Source organism: Vigna unguiculata, chromosome 2 (assembly GCF_037176805.1).
Source record: "Vigna unguiculata cultivar grain cowpea cultivar isolate G323 ecotype 2 chromosome 2, ASM3717680v1, whole genome shotgun sequence".
NCBI lineage: Eukaryota > Viridiplantae > Streptophyta > Magnoliopsida > Fabales > Fabaceae > Vigna > Vigna unguiculata.
In genome coordinates this window covers 28,460,067-28,476,770 of record NC_140793.1, presented here as the reverse complement: position 1 = coordinate 28,476,770, position 16,704 = coordinate 28,460,067, and the positions used below count along the sequence as shown (strand labels likewise).

The window sequence follows — 16,704 nt, the reverse complement described above, 5'->3', positions numbered from 1 at the left end:
ACTTTTTTTAACAGAAACGTTTTCTTACGTATTGTATTTAATATAAATAATTTTTGTATTTAATAAAGTCTTTCGTAAAAGAAACTCGACAATTTTGATAAACCGGTGTTGTATTTATTTTTTATAAATAACTTTTGTTTTCTGATAAACTCTTTCGTAAAATGTTCATTTCCCTGAATTAAATATCAGTATTGTTATTTTATGTTATAAAATAAATGTAAGAGTATGTTCTTTTATAGAGATCCATTGAAAGGTATTTTCTTCTAAGGTATGGCAAGATGGGATTATAGAGTATTCCTCAAATGCCTCAAATTCCTCAAATGAAGGATGTTCATATTATAGTTTATTGATGCACATTTGTCATGAAGTACATTCAAATCATCTCACCAAAGCATCAGCCATCCACCAAACCATATGAACAAACGCTTACTATTTGTGAGCCACTTATTAAATTCTAACGACTCTATCTAACGACTGAATATGTTTCTTTAACTTAAAATAGTTTTCAAGTACTTTCAACTGAATGATACGCCCAATATAATATTCATTCAAGCACACCTTAAACTTACGACTCAACAAAAAAAAAAGCTGCGAAATGATCATACTTTACTATATTTAACCAATCCTCAGAAGCTATTGCATCCATCTGATTCTTGGGTTAGAAAAAGATTTCCTTCAAATGCCATATACTATTCTGCTCCCCATTGTCATTAATTGCATATAAAATAATCATACCACAAAATCAAGACTTAAAATCAGCTTTAAAACTACGGATAATAGGGTTTTCATTAGGGAGCTTGTTCAAAACTCGAATTGCCAATGCATTCCTGAATATGACCTCTCAAAAATGAGTCTGGCATTCCCAACTGTTGCTTAAATGCACTCTCCGTAGGTTCTCCAATTTTTTTCTTCACATCATGATTTGGCATGCCATGACCTGATTTAGGAGAATCATCAAATAAACATGAATCGTCTCCTTACAGAATCTCGTAGAAGAAAACAGATATTTTAAATGCAAAAATTCTTACCCGGGAAAAAAAAAATATGAAGATCGAGATTCTCGAACTTCTTCCACAAACACGGAGAAATGGATCTTTAAGCAGAAAGGATCTAGAAGAAAATTTTGATGGCCACATTCCAATAAAAATCCTAGATAACTTATTTTCCCTTTGTAATAAAGAATTTCATGCGCGATAATTCCTGACTCATTCCCAAAGTTTCCATAACCAATGACAAAGGAACTTTTGATGCCAGAAAGAATCAATCCATCAGATTTTTAATACTTCAACAGTCGTAAAGGTGTTCCCGCGTCTTATTACATGATAGATTTTCATTTCCAACTTTTTCGCACATAAAATGCAGTCAGACGCACGTTTCATTAGTACAAGACCCATAAGCACGAGTAAGCATTGTGTTTTTAATGCAAAGAACTATATCTTTACTATTTCACAAAAATAAGACTCCAGAAAATACGTTTCAACAAGACTACACCACCAAGAGCTAAGTAACTCAAATGAGCTAGAGAGGTGATTTACCAAGAAAATAAAAACTAACACACCAGCATTACCGTCTAACCTCTAACCAGTCAGTCAAAAATCACGTAGTCAAGTGACAATTATGATCTAGGAAGCTTACGATGAATTGAATAGAAGAGTGCAACGATGATCTGAAGAACAACCCTTTCAACAAAAATCTGACCTCAAGGAGTCAACCTCAACCCAAACTCTGAAGTTGTAATTTTCTTTTGAAAACAAATCCACAACTGCGTCATCAATAGATACAAATCCCAGACAAATCAGAAGCAATGTTAACTCTTTGTATTCCAAACAGATCAACCAGCCCAAAAGCTAGGCACCTTCATTCAAGAATTAAATCAGTAACAGTCTACACCAGGCAGATTGGAGAAAGAAAAAATTCCCTAACATGCTTCAAAAACACCATTGACATCACAAGTCGTTCTATACACCAAATCCACAATACGAAGTAAACTAATTATGAGATTTGAAAGGGGGGAAATAGAGAATATCCAATTTTCATTATTTATTGCAATTATAAAAACCTAACAGAAGGTGGAAAATTGACAGGGCATATAATCAACAGACAAATTAAAATAAACTCTAACTTAGTTCCAGTTGCACATGGGTAGCAGGTCCAAATGAGGATGACATGGAAATGAAAAGGAAAGTTTGCCTAGAGAAAAAATATCACAACTCCATTTTTTTCATTTATCCAGAAGTTTACAATATTCAATTCCAAGGCCAAAGATCTCCACCTTCACCTTCCATTAGGAAAAAAGCCTTAGCCTTCCTTCTTGATTGAGTCATCCAATCCCCCATTGGAAGGTATCTGCAAAAAGTCAGTCAAACATTTAAGAGGTACAACCACATAGCAGATGTGAACAACATTAGAAAAAGGAAATAAGAAATATGAAAATATAGCCTAATATACATAACAGCAAGTAACATCTTTAGAATGTATATCACCAATCACAAGATGTCAAAGCCAAATTCATTTAAAAAAAAAAAACTGTACCTTGTATTGAAGATCATTTATTGTATCTCTCAACAGAGCATCTCCAACTATTAACCTCAGCATCTTCACAAAATCATCCCGGGATATCTGCTTCAACTGAATTAGAATATGATGAAATATTAGTGATATCATTTCACCAATCAAGCTAGAAGGACATCAACTGGAACTTATTTTGCATACCTTGAACTGTTCATAATGTGTTTTGATAAGATTCATGTTCTTGGATGGAACCTGATTTTTTATGGCAGCAAAAAGCGCAGGTAGAGGCATCCAAGGGGATTTCGGGACTTTTGGAGTACTAGCAACCACACTATGAGCTTTTCCCTAAGCAGGTATCCAACATTTCAAAATTATATGGATAATGCTGTACTAATAGGAAATAAAAACAATACATGATTTAAATAAGACAGTTTTCAAAAGCATGATAAAATCTCTAAATGTGGTATGTTTCTCTCCCAAAACCCTAAACTGTGCATTTGTGCTTGCAGCCTAAGAAAGAACAGACCTGAGCACCATAAAGTTTATGCAGGAACTTAATAGTCAAAGCTGCGATCCTTAATCACCACCCTGTACCTTATGTGGCAAAACCTTGTCGAACATGCAATTCTTCTATAAGGAATATCAAATTATGCAAACTACTACTGTTCTTTTAGAATAGATCATCTACATATTTCACCATATCAAGAAAAAACTAAAAACATAACATTGGAATTTTAAGATACAAAAACCAGTTAAAAAACTGTTTAATAACATTTAAAACCTGCAAAAGAATTAGATGCAAAACTAAAATATCAAATAACTTACATTATCTATAGCAGATGACTCCGAGAGGCCATGAGGACCGCGAGAGGCTGTATTAACCTCATGTCCACAAAAATGACCTGTAAAAATGAAACATGAATAAATGATCACAGGAAAAGAATCATATTATACAACAGCTAAGTGGCAGAAACCCCTGCTGTTCCATTTGACCAGAGTGAAGAAATTAATCTGATGAATGTAAGATAGACATTAAGTTGATATCGACAATCTACAGGTGAAACACTATTTCTGAATACTAACATCTCGTAAAAATTTCCATGCAAATGAAAAGAAAGAATCATAGATATCATAGTTAGACAATATTAAAAACTTATTTTTGCCAGGAAAGCTCAGATGAGCAGTTAAAGTAAAACAAACTAAAGGAACAACATATCACCTTCAGCATCAGAAGGGACCTTGAAGCTAACAACAAATTCGGGATAGATGTGGGTGTTCATGTTCATATTCCACACAACATAGTATCGCGGACACTGAATATCATCCACCCCACTATCATATTCACAACTACTGGGTTGAAACTGACCACTGCCTGGACAGAGAATCTCCATGTTCCCCATTATTACACGACAGAGGGCCAAGTGTCGAACCCCATTTTCGTCAACATCACAATAACGTACACTACACAAATGGAAAAACTGAATCATTCTCTAAGCCTTCCAATAGTGTAATATATAATCTAAATACCAAATAGTAACATAATAAATTGGTTAAAAAAGATGATATTAGGACAGAAGTTAAAAGAACTTTGTATGTAACAACACCAAAAAAACAGCGACAGAATGAACAACAGGAAGGTCATCACTTCACCCTCAATGTAAAAGGTTCATTATGAACTGATTAAAGATTATTCCAGCAGTTAGGAATAAAACTCAATATGACCAATACAGAACAAGTAAAAAACAAAGTTATGAAGACAGTACAAGATAAAGTGATGAAATTTTTACAGAAGGAAATCCTACGGCCAAAAGACTATTCAACTTTTATTAATGCATGGACAATAATGCTTATCTTTATGAAATATATAAATAATTAAGTCATGCACACTACACAGAAAAAACAATGCAGAAGATAACAATAACATAGTAGGCCAAGTATAGGTTAAAACTGGGTGACTGAAAAAAATGCTATCCCTTAAGTTTCTAACATATATTCGAATATGCAGAGTCTACGACTCTAATTATAATTTGTAGATAGAGATACATTTTAGTCACCAGTTGAAAATAAAGGATTAACTTGCTCATCAACCTAAAACCTTAATCTTAAAATGAGACGCCCATGCTCTTAGCCAATCAAGTATAATCTCCAGATAAATTTATCATCACTATTAATAATATTAAGATTTTATCATTCAGGGTCCATGATATAAAAACTAACCTGGCATCAGGGCAAGAAGCAGCAGCAAGATGAACACCAATGCCATATGTGCACTTTGGTCCAGATAGTCCACAATGACCAAGTCCATACTCCATCATTGTAGACAGTTCTCTTTTAGAAAAAGCAAGCCAAGCATACCGAATGTTTGCTTCCCCATGAATTTTTTTTGTAATTTCAGCTTGCTTCTGGAAAAGCTCCCATCGAGCTTGCATTGACGCACCTGAGCAGTGGTAAATCTCAACTATGTCCGAATCAGAACTGCCAAAACTACTCATTCCCTTGAGAAACATCTTTTGTACAGAATTCAAATCCAATTTTCCATATATTGATTCAGTATAAGCATCTAAACCTATGTCTTGATTGTGCTGAATAGCTTCACCAACATTTCTGCAGTCCTGTTTGTTAATGCTATCTTCAACTTCTACATCATATTGACAGTAGTTTTGTTTAGTATCAATTTGAATACCCTTAACTAGAGCATTGGACTCCCCACTACACTCACTCAGTCTGGATTGATCCACTCCATTGATTTCAACTTCTAAATGTAGTTTTATTTCATTAGACGCATAAGAGTCGGGACTTTTTCCACTTTCCTGTTTGCTGGTATTGTAAGGTTCTTCGTCAGAGTAAGTATAGACTTCTGGGAAAAAGCAGTGACCTGCATCATCAATCCAAGCTATAGGTTGTTGCAAGCCAGTTTTTAGGTCCACCTTGCGCAGATGTAAAAAATCAAATACAAGATGATACCCATTTAACTCTATCTCCACAGCTACCTTCTTGACTTCAAGATCCTTCTTAACCAAGTCAACAACATCCTTAGGAAGGTCACACCATTCACCATTCCTATAGAACATCAAACGCTCCAGTCTCCCACTCTTTTTATAATTTGAAAAACGCCTAACTAAGGACTGGTCAATATGAGGACCAGCATTTGTCAGCTTGTTTCTACATCCACCAAATCGCATCCGTTTGGCAACCCTGCTCGTTGGTGACACATACGATGGCCAATGGCCTAAAATTGGTTGTGAAGCTCCACTAAAATGTGCAGCATATCGGGTCGCTCGCTTGCGCTTCAGATTAACCCTATCCTTCAGATTAACCCTATCCGATGCCTTTGCGATTTTTGCTTCCATTTCTATCTACTAACCCAATATCTATAAACACGCTTAAATATAAAAGCTCAGGTGCGGCAGTTAAATAGAAACCTAGACCTTGAGCAGTTTCAAAGAAACTGTGGTGCCAATGGTGAAGACCGAGACATCAAGAATATTTGGCAATCCCTGAATGTTTAAAAATTTTGAGAATATTGAACTTATATATAGGATAATGAACACATAATTAACAAATTGACAAATAAAAAACAAGGGGTTAACTAATAAAAGCATTCCTGGATAACAAAACAAGTAGTCTGAAACACATGCACAGGACAGGAGACATATTGCAATGTGCTATCTCCAACAAGATTAAATAAAATATAGTACTGAACTTATAAAATACACAAAAAGTAGTCAACACCCAAAACACTGTAACGGACATGCTTGGACATACATCTCCCGTGAGCATTTCAAGAAAAAAAGAAAACAAAACCTTTTTTTGAGCCAAAATTAGCTCATTAAATAAAAATATTTTTCCTTCCTATTCCTTGAAGCACCTACGAAAAGTTTCCTCAATATAATCTCAAAACAAATACAATGAACAAAGTAATGTTAATTCGTCTAAGCTGAATTTATCCAATTTTACATCAAAATATTTCTGGACTAGTTTTTAATGTCAATTTCAAATGATATTTAGGAGACCAAAAATTGCAAACCTCAAGAAAATACAAGTTCAAAATATGTATAAAATGTTATAATAAAACTAAAAAGGTTTATTAATACAGAACCCTGAAACTATTTATATTTGGTTTACAACATAAAGATTGGTCAGTTCTCTTGCAAAACATGAATAACCTTGAGGACCAGACCTATTAAAAGGTCAATGCTAGTTAACTAAATCACAAAATTCAATCAGAGCAGTAAGGGGACTAATAATAAACGCCGATGATTAGAATGTTCATCAAACAATAAATAGATAACGTGGGGAATAAAAAACAATAATATCAATTCCAAGAGGATCCCAATTTTATTATTTTAAATACTCACTAAAACAGTCCAAATAAACTCATAAAAATTCTGTTTTCTATTGCACCGGCACCAACCAACAAATTCATTCCCTGGCTTCAACTGTACCATACCTATTCCTCACAGTAGGGACTGCAAAATAAACACCTAAAAACTAAACTCTTTTGCATAAAACTGCCAGACAGGCTTTAGTTATTTCACAGAGCACTGGATGCAAAGTTATGCAGGAAATACAAGTTTTAAGTATACCCAAATATGGAAGAATCTAATGCAACCTTTGGAGTAAACAAATTTCAACTCTCAAGATATTGTTCTATTCTTCATCATCCATGAAAGGGCTATACCGAAGAAACCAAACTAGTACTAATGCTTGAAACTAAAGAATAGACATAAAAATATTTGTGAGGGAGCTTTTAAAAGGATGTATTTGAGGATAAATTATTACACACTCCGAGATTACGTGATCTGGGCAAATCTCCATGTAGCACACTAGTAACTCTTTATTCTTAAATTTAGAAAAGGATCGTGTGTCAGGCGTTGAAGCAAAATCAAATAACAATTTTTCGTAAGTAAGGCCTCCAAATGCACCTACTGCACCCAACACCAAAGTCATTTAACATAAAAGGCTGTATCCTCGTACCAATGCTCGTATAAACAGATAATGTTAAACAACAAGAAGTTCACAAATCAAACAAACTTAAGAAATACCTCGAAATAGATCAAACACACGAATTTAAATAAATTTATGCATACCCAGCACTGCATTTAGTGATCATACTGTACATGCTTTTCCCCGGCACAGCTCTTCTCCTGATGATCGAATTTAACAGAATAAAAATGAAATTCATAAAAATTTATATAAAAAAACTGTATAACAAGGCAAAGTCTAGGTGGTCTACGACGACCAAAGACACAGTACCAAAATCAACAAATTAAAACACCATCTCCTAAAAAACTAACAATATTACTTCTAAAATAAAAATTAGCTTCCAAAAATTACAGATAAACAAAAAAATTGATTCAAACACCATGGACAACCAAACCCAAGCCCGATCTACTAAATCCAAGCCCTAAATCTAAAAGTCAAAGGAACAAAAAAAATTGTTCAAACCCTCGCATATATTAAAATTCTGAATCAAAAAGCACATGAAAAAAACAAAATCCAGAGAGCTTCAGAAATTACCTGAGTGCACAAACATGCACAACAACAGAATTACCTATTTAAAACAGACAAATTTTTCACCTCTTTTTTTTTTTGTTTTTTTTTTTTTTCCTTTTACTCTATTTTCAATTCCCTTGGTGCATCGGAGGGATAAGGATACTATTTACACCGTTCTTCGCTTAAAGCGAAAAACCCTAACTGGAAGATCGGCAAATGGTAGGGTTACGTAAATACAACGCCCGTAGAAAAGAACTGGTAATGGAGGCGTCTCCCCTAGATTCTGCAATTTCTCCCTACCCCTTTTCCAAGTAAACCCCCACAAGTTCACACTGAGGATTTCATATGCTCACCCGCTGTTATCTATTCTTTCCTCACCGCCTCCGTTTTATTGGACCGTGTTGTTTGCTGACTCACCATCTGTGTCACCTTTCATTTATTTTTTCTTTTTCCGATTTCTTGTTTCTCAATTCTCTCATCCATATCTTCACGTCTTTCTAGAACTTCTTCTCTCATATTTTTAATATAAAAAATAAAATAATGTAATTTTTTTAAGAGGTTACATGGACATGTCTCTTAGCTTATGATGAACAGTTTCACCATCTAAATGTACTTTTAATTTTTTTTTACCATAAATTACGATCTATAAAACTATGCAATTACGATCTAAATAGTGTAATGAATATCTTAAAAGTAATGATATAGGTTGAAATCTTAAAAATATTACGAAAAGATGCGATAAAACTTAACGAATAGACAAACTTTAATGACAGATAGAAAATTTGGGGCATATTTTTATGGATAAATTTATTGTAGTAGAAGAATTAAGAGCGATGATTTTGTGTATAAAAGATTCTTTGTTTGTGATGAAAGCAAAAGTCAGTGTATTACAATATTAGAGCATATTTTTTATTTCACTATTTTGAAGAGATATGCGAGATAAATGTATCAAATTACAATTATATTTTTGTTTCATTCGTTCTAATTTCACTTTACTTGTATTTTATGGTGTGTTTGATTTTCCATTTTGCATACTTTTCATATATGAGATACGAAGAATAATGAGATACAATATAGTTGTATTCGATTCCAGCTTTTCATGTATCCGGTTACAAATGCTTCATTATTCGAATCCAAGTTTCTTGTAATTAAAAATTACTCATTTTTTTGTAATAAAAAATTAAAATACTTTATTTTTGCATTCAAATACATTAAAATATTATTTTCAATTAATATTTATCTATAATATTTAAATTTATGTACAAAATTAATTTCAACTTATCTAATTATCACTTCATACTATATTTAACACCAATGGCAATTTGGTAATTTAACTTTTTCATCTATCAAATTTAATTTTTTTTAGTCACATCAGTCAAATTTTTCACAAACTTTCACAAAAATTACTTTCAAATCCACTCCACTATCACCTCAATCCATAAAAAAGAACAAGATAAATATTACTTTCTAATCAATTCAAATCAATCATCTCTTTCCCTCAAATCATCACCCACATAAGAACACATAACACATCCTTAAATGTGTTCTTTCGTGTGGATGAATTTGAGAGAGTGTGTGAAGATACATTTATATGAATTTGAGTAGATGAATATGTGTGTTTTTTAAATGAATTTAGAGGATGAAGTAAATAGATTTGAAGATAAATTTTATAAGAGTTAATAAATGATTTGAGTGATATGATAGATAAAATAAATTATTTTAATTATAATTGTACGTATTAATTTTTATTATCTCTTCAAATAATTAGGTCCCTTGAGTTGAGAATGATTAAGTTTGGCCAATCTTTTAAGAAATTGGGGTCTTATTTTATGTACCAAGTACTTTTTCTATGATACGATGAACAAATCCAAAATACGGATGAGAAGTGGTAGTGAAAAAGACAACAGGAAATATTTAATGAATGATGTTTATTACAAATAGGTGGGTCGACAATGTATCTGAAAACAGATGATTTCAAGTAAACTAATGAAGAAGTTCTAGCATCAACTACAATTCAAGGTCCAAAATGACGAAAGAAAATGAAAAAGAATCTCTAGGATCTAATAATTGACCTGTCCAGCAAAAAATTGAAAATATTTGCCTCCAAGAGAAGAAATATCCATCTCCTCATGCTACTAATATTAAAGCCTTAGCCTTCCTTAACATAGGATGGTATCTGCGTGCAGCCAATTAAACATCATTAAGGAGGTATGACCACATAGCAGAAGACAGTAGCCTATGATTTCAAGGTTTATCAGAAATACGAAATTCATAAAGAAAAGGTCATATATACATTAAATTGATGTTCTGCCATTGCAAGTTTCAATAGAGCATCTCCAACTATTAACCTCAGCATCTTCACAAAATCATTCCGGGATATCTGCTTTGACTGAACAAGAACGGCACGATATATTAGAGATATTTCATCAATCAAGGCGTGGGCAACAAGTGGAGATACTTTACATACCCTGAATTGTTCATAATGTTTTTTGACACGTTCCATATCATTAGGAGGAACCTTGTTTCTGATAGCAGCAAAAAGCAAAGGAAAAGACATCCAAGGCGATGTTGGACCTCTTGAGGGAGCTGTTCCCTGGACATATACCCCACAAATCCAAAATGGTTACTATAATGATCTTTATATATATGGGCAATATGCTAACAATATTCATCTCAGACAAATCTCAAAAAGTGTTTGTTGGTAACTGTAAACAGAAAAGTAAAACTAGTATTTCCTGGTAACTGTACATTTTGCACTAAACCAAACACATTAATGGTGTGTTTGGTTGGGGGAGTGAGAGTGAAAATAGAAACAATGAATTTAATTAAGACCGTCTGATAGAGATGAAATAACTAAAAATAAGTGGGTCCCATCAGTATTTTTCTACTTTATTTCTTATCTATTCCCACTCTTCTCTGTATATCTTCAACCAAATATATTTAACTTCCACTTTATTTCTAACCCTGTTTTCACTTATTTTTGTTTCAATTCACTCCATTTCTCTCTTATCTACCAAACAGGACCTAAAAAAAAAGGGTACACAAGAATACACTAGAGGAAACGAAATGAGATATTAAAACAATAATGACTGAATTCCTTAAAGGGGAGAAAACGGACTGCCATTCAGACATTCAAATATGTCATGAAGCAACCGTAATATCCCGATCACCGTCAATCTAAATTACCAACTGATTTTTGGGAAAGTAAACCTACCCTAATATGTTTGTCACGGAAATTTTGTTTTTCCTCCCCCAAAACTCTAACTTGTCTTTCCACCAATAACTCAGACCATATCAGACTACCTTAATAGTCAAACCTTCATGAAACTTCCAACTCCTTCTGAGTTGTATTCCCATTAGAACAGACAATGTACTTTCAAATAATAAATTGAAGGAAAATACAAGGCAAAAACGGTAAACACAAACAAAGATAACACTTGCAGGTAAACAACAGTTATAGAATATGTTTTAACATAGAAAGCCCGGGAAAGAATCAGTCCAAAACTCAAATATCAAGTAACATACCTTGACTTCTGCACAAGAAGGTAACAGTCCTTGAGGACCATGGCAGGCTGTCATAACCCCAGAAACATCATTCTTCCTTTCACTTCCACAAGAAAGACCTGTAAAAATGCACCACGTATTAATGATCAAGACAAAAAATTAAGAAAGGAATGGCGGTCACACAACCTCGCATCAAAAAGCACCCACGAGGAGATATCAACAATCTATGGATGACACAATGTTTCCTAATACGAACATCTTATAGAATTTTTTCAACAAAAAGGAAAGAAAAAACCACGTGTACCAACTAGTTTGCCTTTTGTTCTACTCATTGAGTACTAAGTACATAATATTAAAATGCACAAATTATTGTTAGCAAGAGGCAGGAAAGCAAAAATTTAGTAACAGGTAAAATTAAAGGAACAATGCATCACCTTCAGCATCAAAAGACAGCTTGAAGCTAACAACAAATTCTGGATAGATGTGGGTGTTAATGTTCATATTCCACACCACATAATATCTCGGACATTGAATGTCATCCACCCCATTATCATATTCATAGCTACTGGGCTGGAACTGACCAGTGCCGGGACGGAGAATCTCCATGTTTCCCATTATTACACGACAAAGGACCAAATGCCGAACCCCATTTTCGTCAACATCACAATAACGTGCACTGTACATACAGCAAAATTTAATCCTTCTCCAAATATTCCAAAAGAACAATAGACATAAAATACATAATAGTAGGCACAATAAAGTGTGAAATAAACATAATAATACGCTAAAAGTAAATATGGAAAGAAAGTACTTTGTGTGCAATAATACATATAATAAAACAATCTCGACAAAAAAACCTTGACAGTCGTAATTATAACAATTAGGAAAAGAACAAAACCAGGAAGAAAATATGCTCACAACTCCATACAGAAACTAAAAGTAGTGCAGCAAAAACTGGATGAAGAAAAATCCAGCAGTTATGCATAGAACACTTTATAACCAGTATCCTACCACATAATAGACACTAATGTTTAACTTAAAAAGTTATATAAATATAAAATACTTCTTCATTAGCATAGAGTACAGAGAAAGAACACATGGATGGAGTCATGAATAAAAGTAAGATTGACGAGGAGAAAAAATACCAGCATAGAAATTTCTAACATAAAACTGCAGTAGTGGAGACCATGACTCATGCTATAATTTAGATAGATTTTAGTGACCAATTGCATTAGAACAAATACAATCAACTTTGCAGCTAAATCTAGAAATCAGGAGAAGCTCGTATACCACCATTCATCTTACTTTACCAAGATAATAGATCAGCCACATATATGTTTATCAAGACTAAAATAAAGGTATTTGAATGATTAAATTTGTTGAAGTTAAAGATACCAAAATTAACCTGGTGTCAGGGCAGGTAACAGCTGCAAGATGAACACCAGTGCCATATGAGCCTTTAGATGCAGATAGTCTACAGTGGCCAAGCCCATACTCCATCATTGTATACAGTTCTCGTTTAGTAGAAGCAAGCCAGGCATACTGAACATTAGCCTCCCCATGACATTTTTTTGTAATTTCAGCTTGCTTCAAGAATAGCTCCAATCGTGCTTGCATTGCCGCACCAGAGCACCGGTCAATTCCAACAATGTTAGAATCAGTAATGCCATTATTGTTCATTCCCTTAAGAAAAATCTTCTGTACAGAATCGAAATTCAACTTTCCACATACAGATTCAGTATAAGCTTCTATATCTATTTCTTGATTTTGCTGTATAGATTCGTCAACATTTCCATAGTTCTCTTTGTTAATGCTATTTTCTACTTCTACATCATATGGACAGCTTTTTTGTTTACTATCAATTCTAATACCGTTAAATAAGGAATTGGACTCGTCAGAACACTCCCTCAACTTCCACTGATCCAGTCCGTTTATTTCAATTTCTAATTGTAATTTTATTTCATTAGAATTATATGACTCTGTACTTTTTCCAGTGCCCTGTTTGCAGAGAGTATAAGGCTCTTCACTATAAGAAGCATAGACCTCAGGGAAAAAGCAGCCTCCTGCCTCGTCAATCCAAGCCATTGGTTGTTGCAGACCAGTTTTCATATTCAACTTATACATATGGAAAAAATTTAACACCATATGATACCCATTTAACTCCACCTCCACAACCGACTTCTTGATTTCAAGATCTTTCTTAACCAAGTCAAGAATATCCCTTGGAAAATCCACCCACTCACCATTCTTATAGAACATCAGACGAGCCGGTTTCCCACTTTTTTTATAACTTAAAAACCGGTTACTCAAGGACTTCCCAACATGAGAACCAGCATTTGCACGTTTTTTTCTATATTCACCCAATTTTATCTGTTTTACCATCCTGCCTGAAGGCTGCAAAGCTCCACATACCTGTGCAGCATATTGGGAAGGTCGCTTTCTCTTCAATTTGAGTGCAATCCTATCCAATGCCTTTGCAGTTTTCACTTCCATTTCTGTCTGCTAGAAAATTATCTACAAACCTAATTAAACAGTCTTAGGTGCATTAGTGGAATACAATCCTAGACCCTGAGCAACTTCACGATATCAAGAATCTTTGGCACTCCCTGGATATTTAAAACATTTTAGAATATTTAACTAATATATAGGATCATTTCATATGTTAACAAAATAAGGAATAAGGTGTAAATCAATAAAAGCATTCCCTGCAGAACAAAACAAAGTAATATCATACTTGCACATGTAAAATATCACAAAAGTACTATCTCATACAGAATTGAACTAATAAAAAGTTATTGAAAGAGCAATCACAACATCCAAAAGACAGTCTGTTGACTTGGAAGACTTTTAATACAAATAAACTCAATGAACAGGAAAATTCCATTATCCATTGCCTATTCATTCTAGAAGAAATTTCTTCAATTTTACATGAACTTTTTCTCATATACTTAGAGGCACTCGTAAAACCAGCTGTATAAAATTAGCGATAAATGGATAACTAAGAGAATAAAAAATAATAAACTAAATTCCATGTAGCAACTGGGTTATAATTTTAAATTCTCACCAAACCAGAACAACTATCTATGCAACGTAGACAACCAGCAAGACATAAACATCAACAAATTCACAAATCGGAGAAACATAAGATTTACGACAAAATTAACAAATCGCACGTGTATAAATGAGTTTAAGACTTGAGCATACCCAGCCATGCATGAAGCTAGTCTGCATACTCAACATGTTTTTCCCTGAATCGGCTCTGCTCCTGATGATGAAAATTAATAGCATAAAAATCATAAAAGACAAGAAAAAACATCACGAAATCGAAAGAACAAATCCATGGCAGTTAATAAACCGCTGCCAAAGACATCGTATAAACAAAACAACAAAGCCAAAAAGAATTCCGCGCTTATATCACCGAATCACTTCCAAATTCCAATAGCAAAATCAGCCTAGAAATTCATGGAAAAGCCATCAAGATCAGCTCAAACACATAGAACAACCAATCCCAACCTCGATCTACCAAATCACTGCCTCTAATCCCAAATCCAAACCAAAGCGGAAAATTCCAAAACCCTCGCAATTATTCAAAACACCAATTAAAAAAAAACATATAGAGGAATCGAGAGAAGGTTTCATAATTACCTCGACAGTAGAAACACAGAAAACTACAGAGTTACCTATTCGCCACAGACAAATCTTTTTTTTTTGTTTTTTTTTTCGTTTTATTATTCGGTATTCTCAACTCCAGTGCTTCAACTACGATGAAGAGATATGAAATGATAGTGTTCTTCGACTGAAGAACAAACCTAAGTCGTTGAGTCGGCAAATGGCAGGATTTGGTAGAATCCAAGCAAGACGAGTACAACCATAATGGTGGAGAAGTTTCCCCTCTATAGACTCTGCAATTCTCTCTAACACCCCTTTTCCAAGTAAACTCATGCAAGATTCATTCTAGAGCTTTTATAAACTTACCAGCGTGGCATGATGCTTTCCTCACAGTCCCTTTTCATTGGCTGCATTTTGAAAATTAAAAAAAAAAAAACGTAATTACCCAATTTTTATCATCTACATTTTAGTCGTGGACTTTAAGTTTTCAAGAAATTAAATTATATGATTTTATTTCCTCCCAAGATCAGTCATCAAATTTTGTATACTGTTGATGATGATTTGTCAATAGGGAATGTAATTATGTTATAGGATTATTTTAGTTTCTTTTTATTTGCCATTATCTTGAATTGATATAAAATAAAGGAAATAAATACTTCCAACCATTTCAGTTCTTTTTCAATTGCATCAATTAAATGTTTTTCTAATTTTTATAATAATGAGAATATTAATTGAAGGTTAAAATACTCCTTTCTTCTATGTTTTTGTTGAAAAATCTCAAATAGGTCCTAAGATTTTTTAGTCTCAATTAGGTCCATATTTTTGAAAATGTGTAACAATTAGGCTCATTCTGTTAGTATAGAGTTAACGGTGTTAAGGATATGCCACGTGTCAGCTTCTCATTTTTTTAAATTTTTAAATTTTTTTAAAATTTTTTTAAAATTTTTTTAAAATTTTTTTAAAATTTTTTTAAATTTTTTTTTAATTATTCATGCCACGTGTCACATTAATATTGTGTCACGTGTCAAGTCATTGTTTGAATCTCAATTTGGTCCATATATTTGTTATTTTAATTATATTTCAGTCCATTTTTTTTTAATTTTCAATTTCATCATTTCCAAATTGAGATCAAATTTAACTTTTATATAAATTTTATAATGATATTTCTATTAAACATTTTAATAATATTAAGTTTATTTTATATTTTGTTTTAAAATTTTAAAATATTTATTTTAACTTGTTACAAAATTGTTTTAAATAATTTATATACAAATGTTAGAGTTGGTTTAAAATTAACAATTTTATAAATTTAAATATAAAATTTTAAAATAATTTTGTAAAAAGTTAAAATAAATATATTTAAAAAATTTTAAAAAAATGGACTGAAATGTAATAAAAATAACAAATATATGGACCAAATTGAGATTCAGACAATGATTTGACACGTGTCACCTTACTGACTTGACACGTGGCACAATACTTACGTGACACGTGACATGAATAATTTTCAAAAAAAAATTCAAAAAATTCAAAAAAAAAATTAAAAAAAATTAAAAAATTTTTAAAACAAAATTCAAAAAAATT

At 32.8% G+C, this 16,704-nt stretch overlaps 2 protein-coding genes across 4 annotated transcripts; both read right to left on the bottom strand.

Annotated features, from left to right (window-relative positions):
- Window positions 1-2,016: 2,016 nt before the first annotated feature.
- Window positions 2,017-8,342, bottom strand: LOC114173655 (inactive poly [ADP-ribose] polymerase RCD1-like). Its single transcript, XM_028058160.2, has 8 exons — window positions 8,032-8,342; window positions 7,602-7,658; window positions 4,729-6,008; window positions 3,731-3,972; window positions 3,337-3,413; window positions 2,713-2,856; window positions 2,533-2,628; window positions 2,017-2,346 (listed from the first exon to the last, which is right to left on the bottom strand). Exons 3-8 carry the CDS (start codon window positions 5,859-5,861, stop codon window positions 2,299-2,301), a joined length of 1,740 nt encoding a protein of 579 aa, XP_027913961.2. The 5' UTR covers window positions 5,862-6,008; window positions 7,602-7,658; window positions 8,032-8,342; the 3' UTR covers window positions 2,017-2,298.
- A 1,554-nt stretch (window positions 8,343-9,896) lies between these two features.
- On the bottom strand, window positions 9,897-15,403 carry LOC114174733 (inactive poly [ADP-ribose] polymerase RCD1-like). 3 transcript variants are annotated; one of them, XM_028059580.2, is made up of 8 exons: window positions 15,157-15,403; window positions 14,716-14,776; window positions 12,917-14,117; window positions 11,946-12,187; window positions 11,533-11,630; window positions 10,475-10,600; window positions 10,301-10,396; window positions 9,897-10,183 (listed from the first exon to the last, which is right to left on the bottom strand). In XM_028059580.2, exons 3-8 carry the CDS (start codon window positions 14,002-14,004, stop codon window positions 10,157-10,159), a joined length of 1,677 nt encoding a protein of 558 aa, XP_027915381.2. In that variant the 5' UTR covers window positions 14,005-14,117; window positions 14,716-14,776; window positions 15,157-15,403; the 3' UTR covers window positions 9,897-10,156. The 3 variants fall into 3 exon arrangements, with proteins under 3 accessions (XP_027915381.2, XP_027915383.2, XP_027915382.2); XM_028059582.2 differs by having other exon boundaries at window positions 12,917-14,033; XM_028059581.2 differs by lacking the exon at window positions 15,157-15,403 and having other exon boundaries at window positions 12,917-14,033; window positions 14,716-14,996.
- Between the last annotated feature and the right edge of the window lie 1,301 nt (window positions 15,404-16,704).

Bases quoted from the DNA above. Each gene is read 5' to 3' on its own strand.
- LOC114174733 (XM_028059580.2), bottom strand. From the start codon at position 14,004: ATGGAAGTGAAAACTGCAAAGGCATTGGATAGGATTGCACTCAAATTG. The intron at 11,631-11,945 runs GTGATGCATTGT...GCATTTTTACAG, and splicing joins GCTGTCTTTTGATGCTGAAG to GTCTTTCTTGTGGAAGTGAA. The intron at 10,397-10,474 runs GTATGTAAAGTA...GTTCTTGTTCAG, and splicing joins AACATTATGAACAATTCAGG to TCAAAGCAGATATCCCGGAA.
- LOC114173655 (XM_028058160.2), bottom strand. From the start codon at position 5,861: ATGGAAGCAAAAATCGCAAAGGCATCGGATAGGGTTAATCTGAAGGAT. The intron at 3,414-3,730 runs GTGATATGTTGT...TCATTTTTACAG, and splicing joins GGTCCCTTCTGATGCTGAAG to GTCATTTTTGTGGACATGAG. The intron at 2,629-2,712 runs GTATGCAAAATA...ATTCTAATTCAG, and splicing joins CACATTATGAACAGTTCAAG to TTGAAGCAGATATCCCGGGA.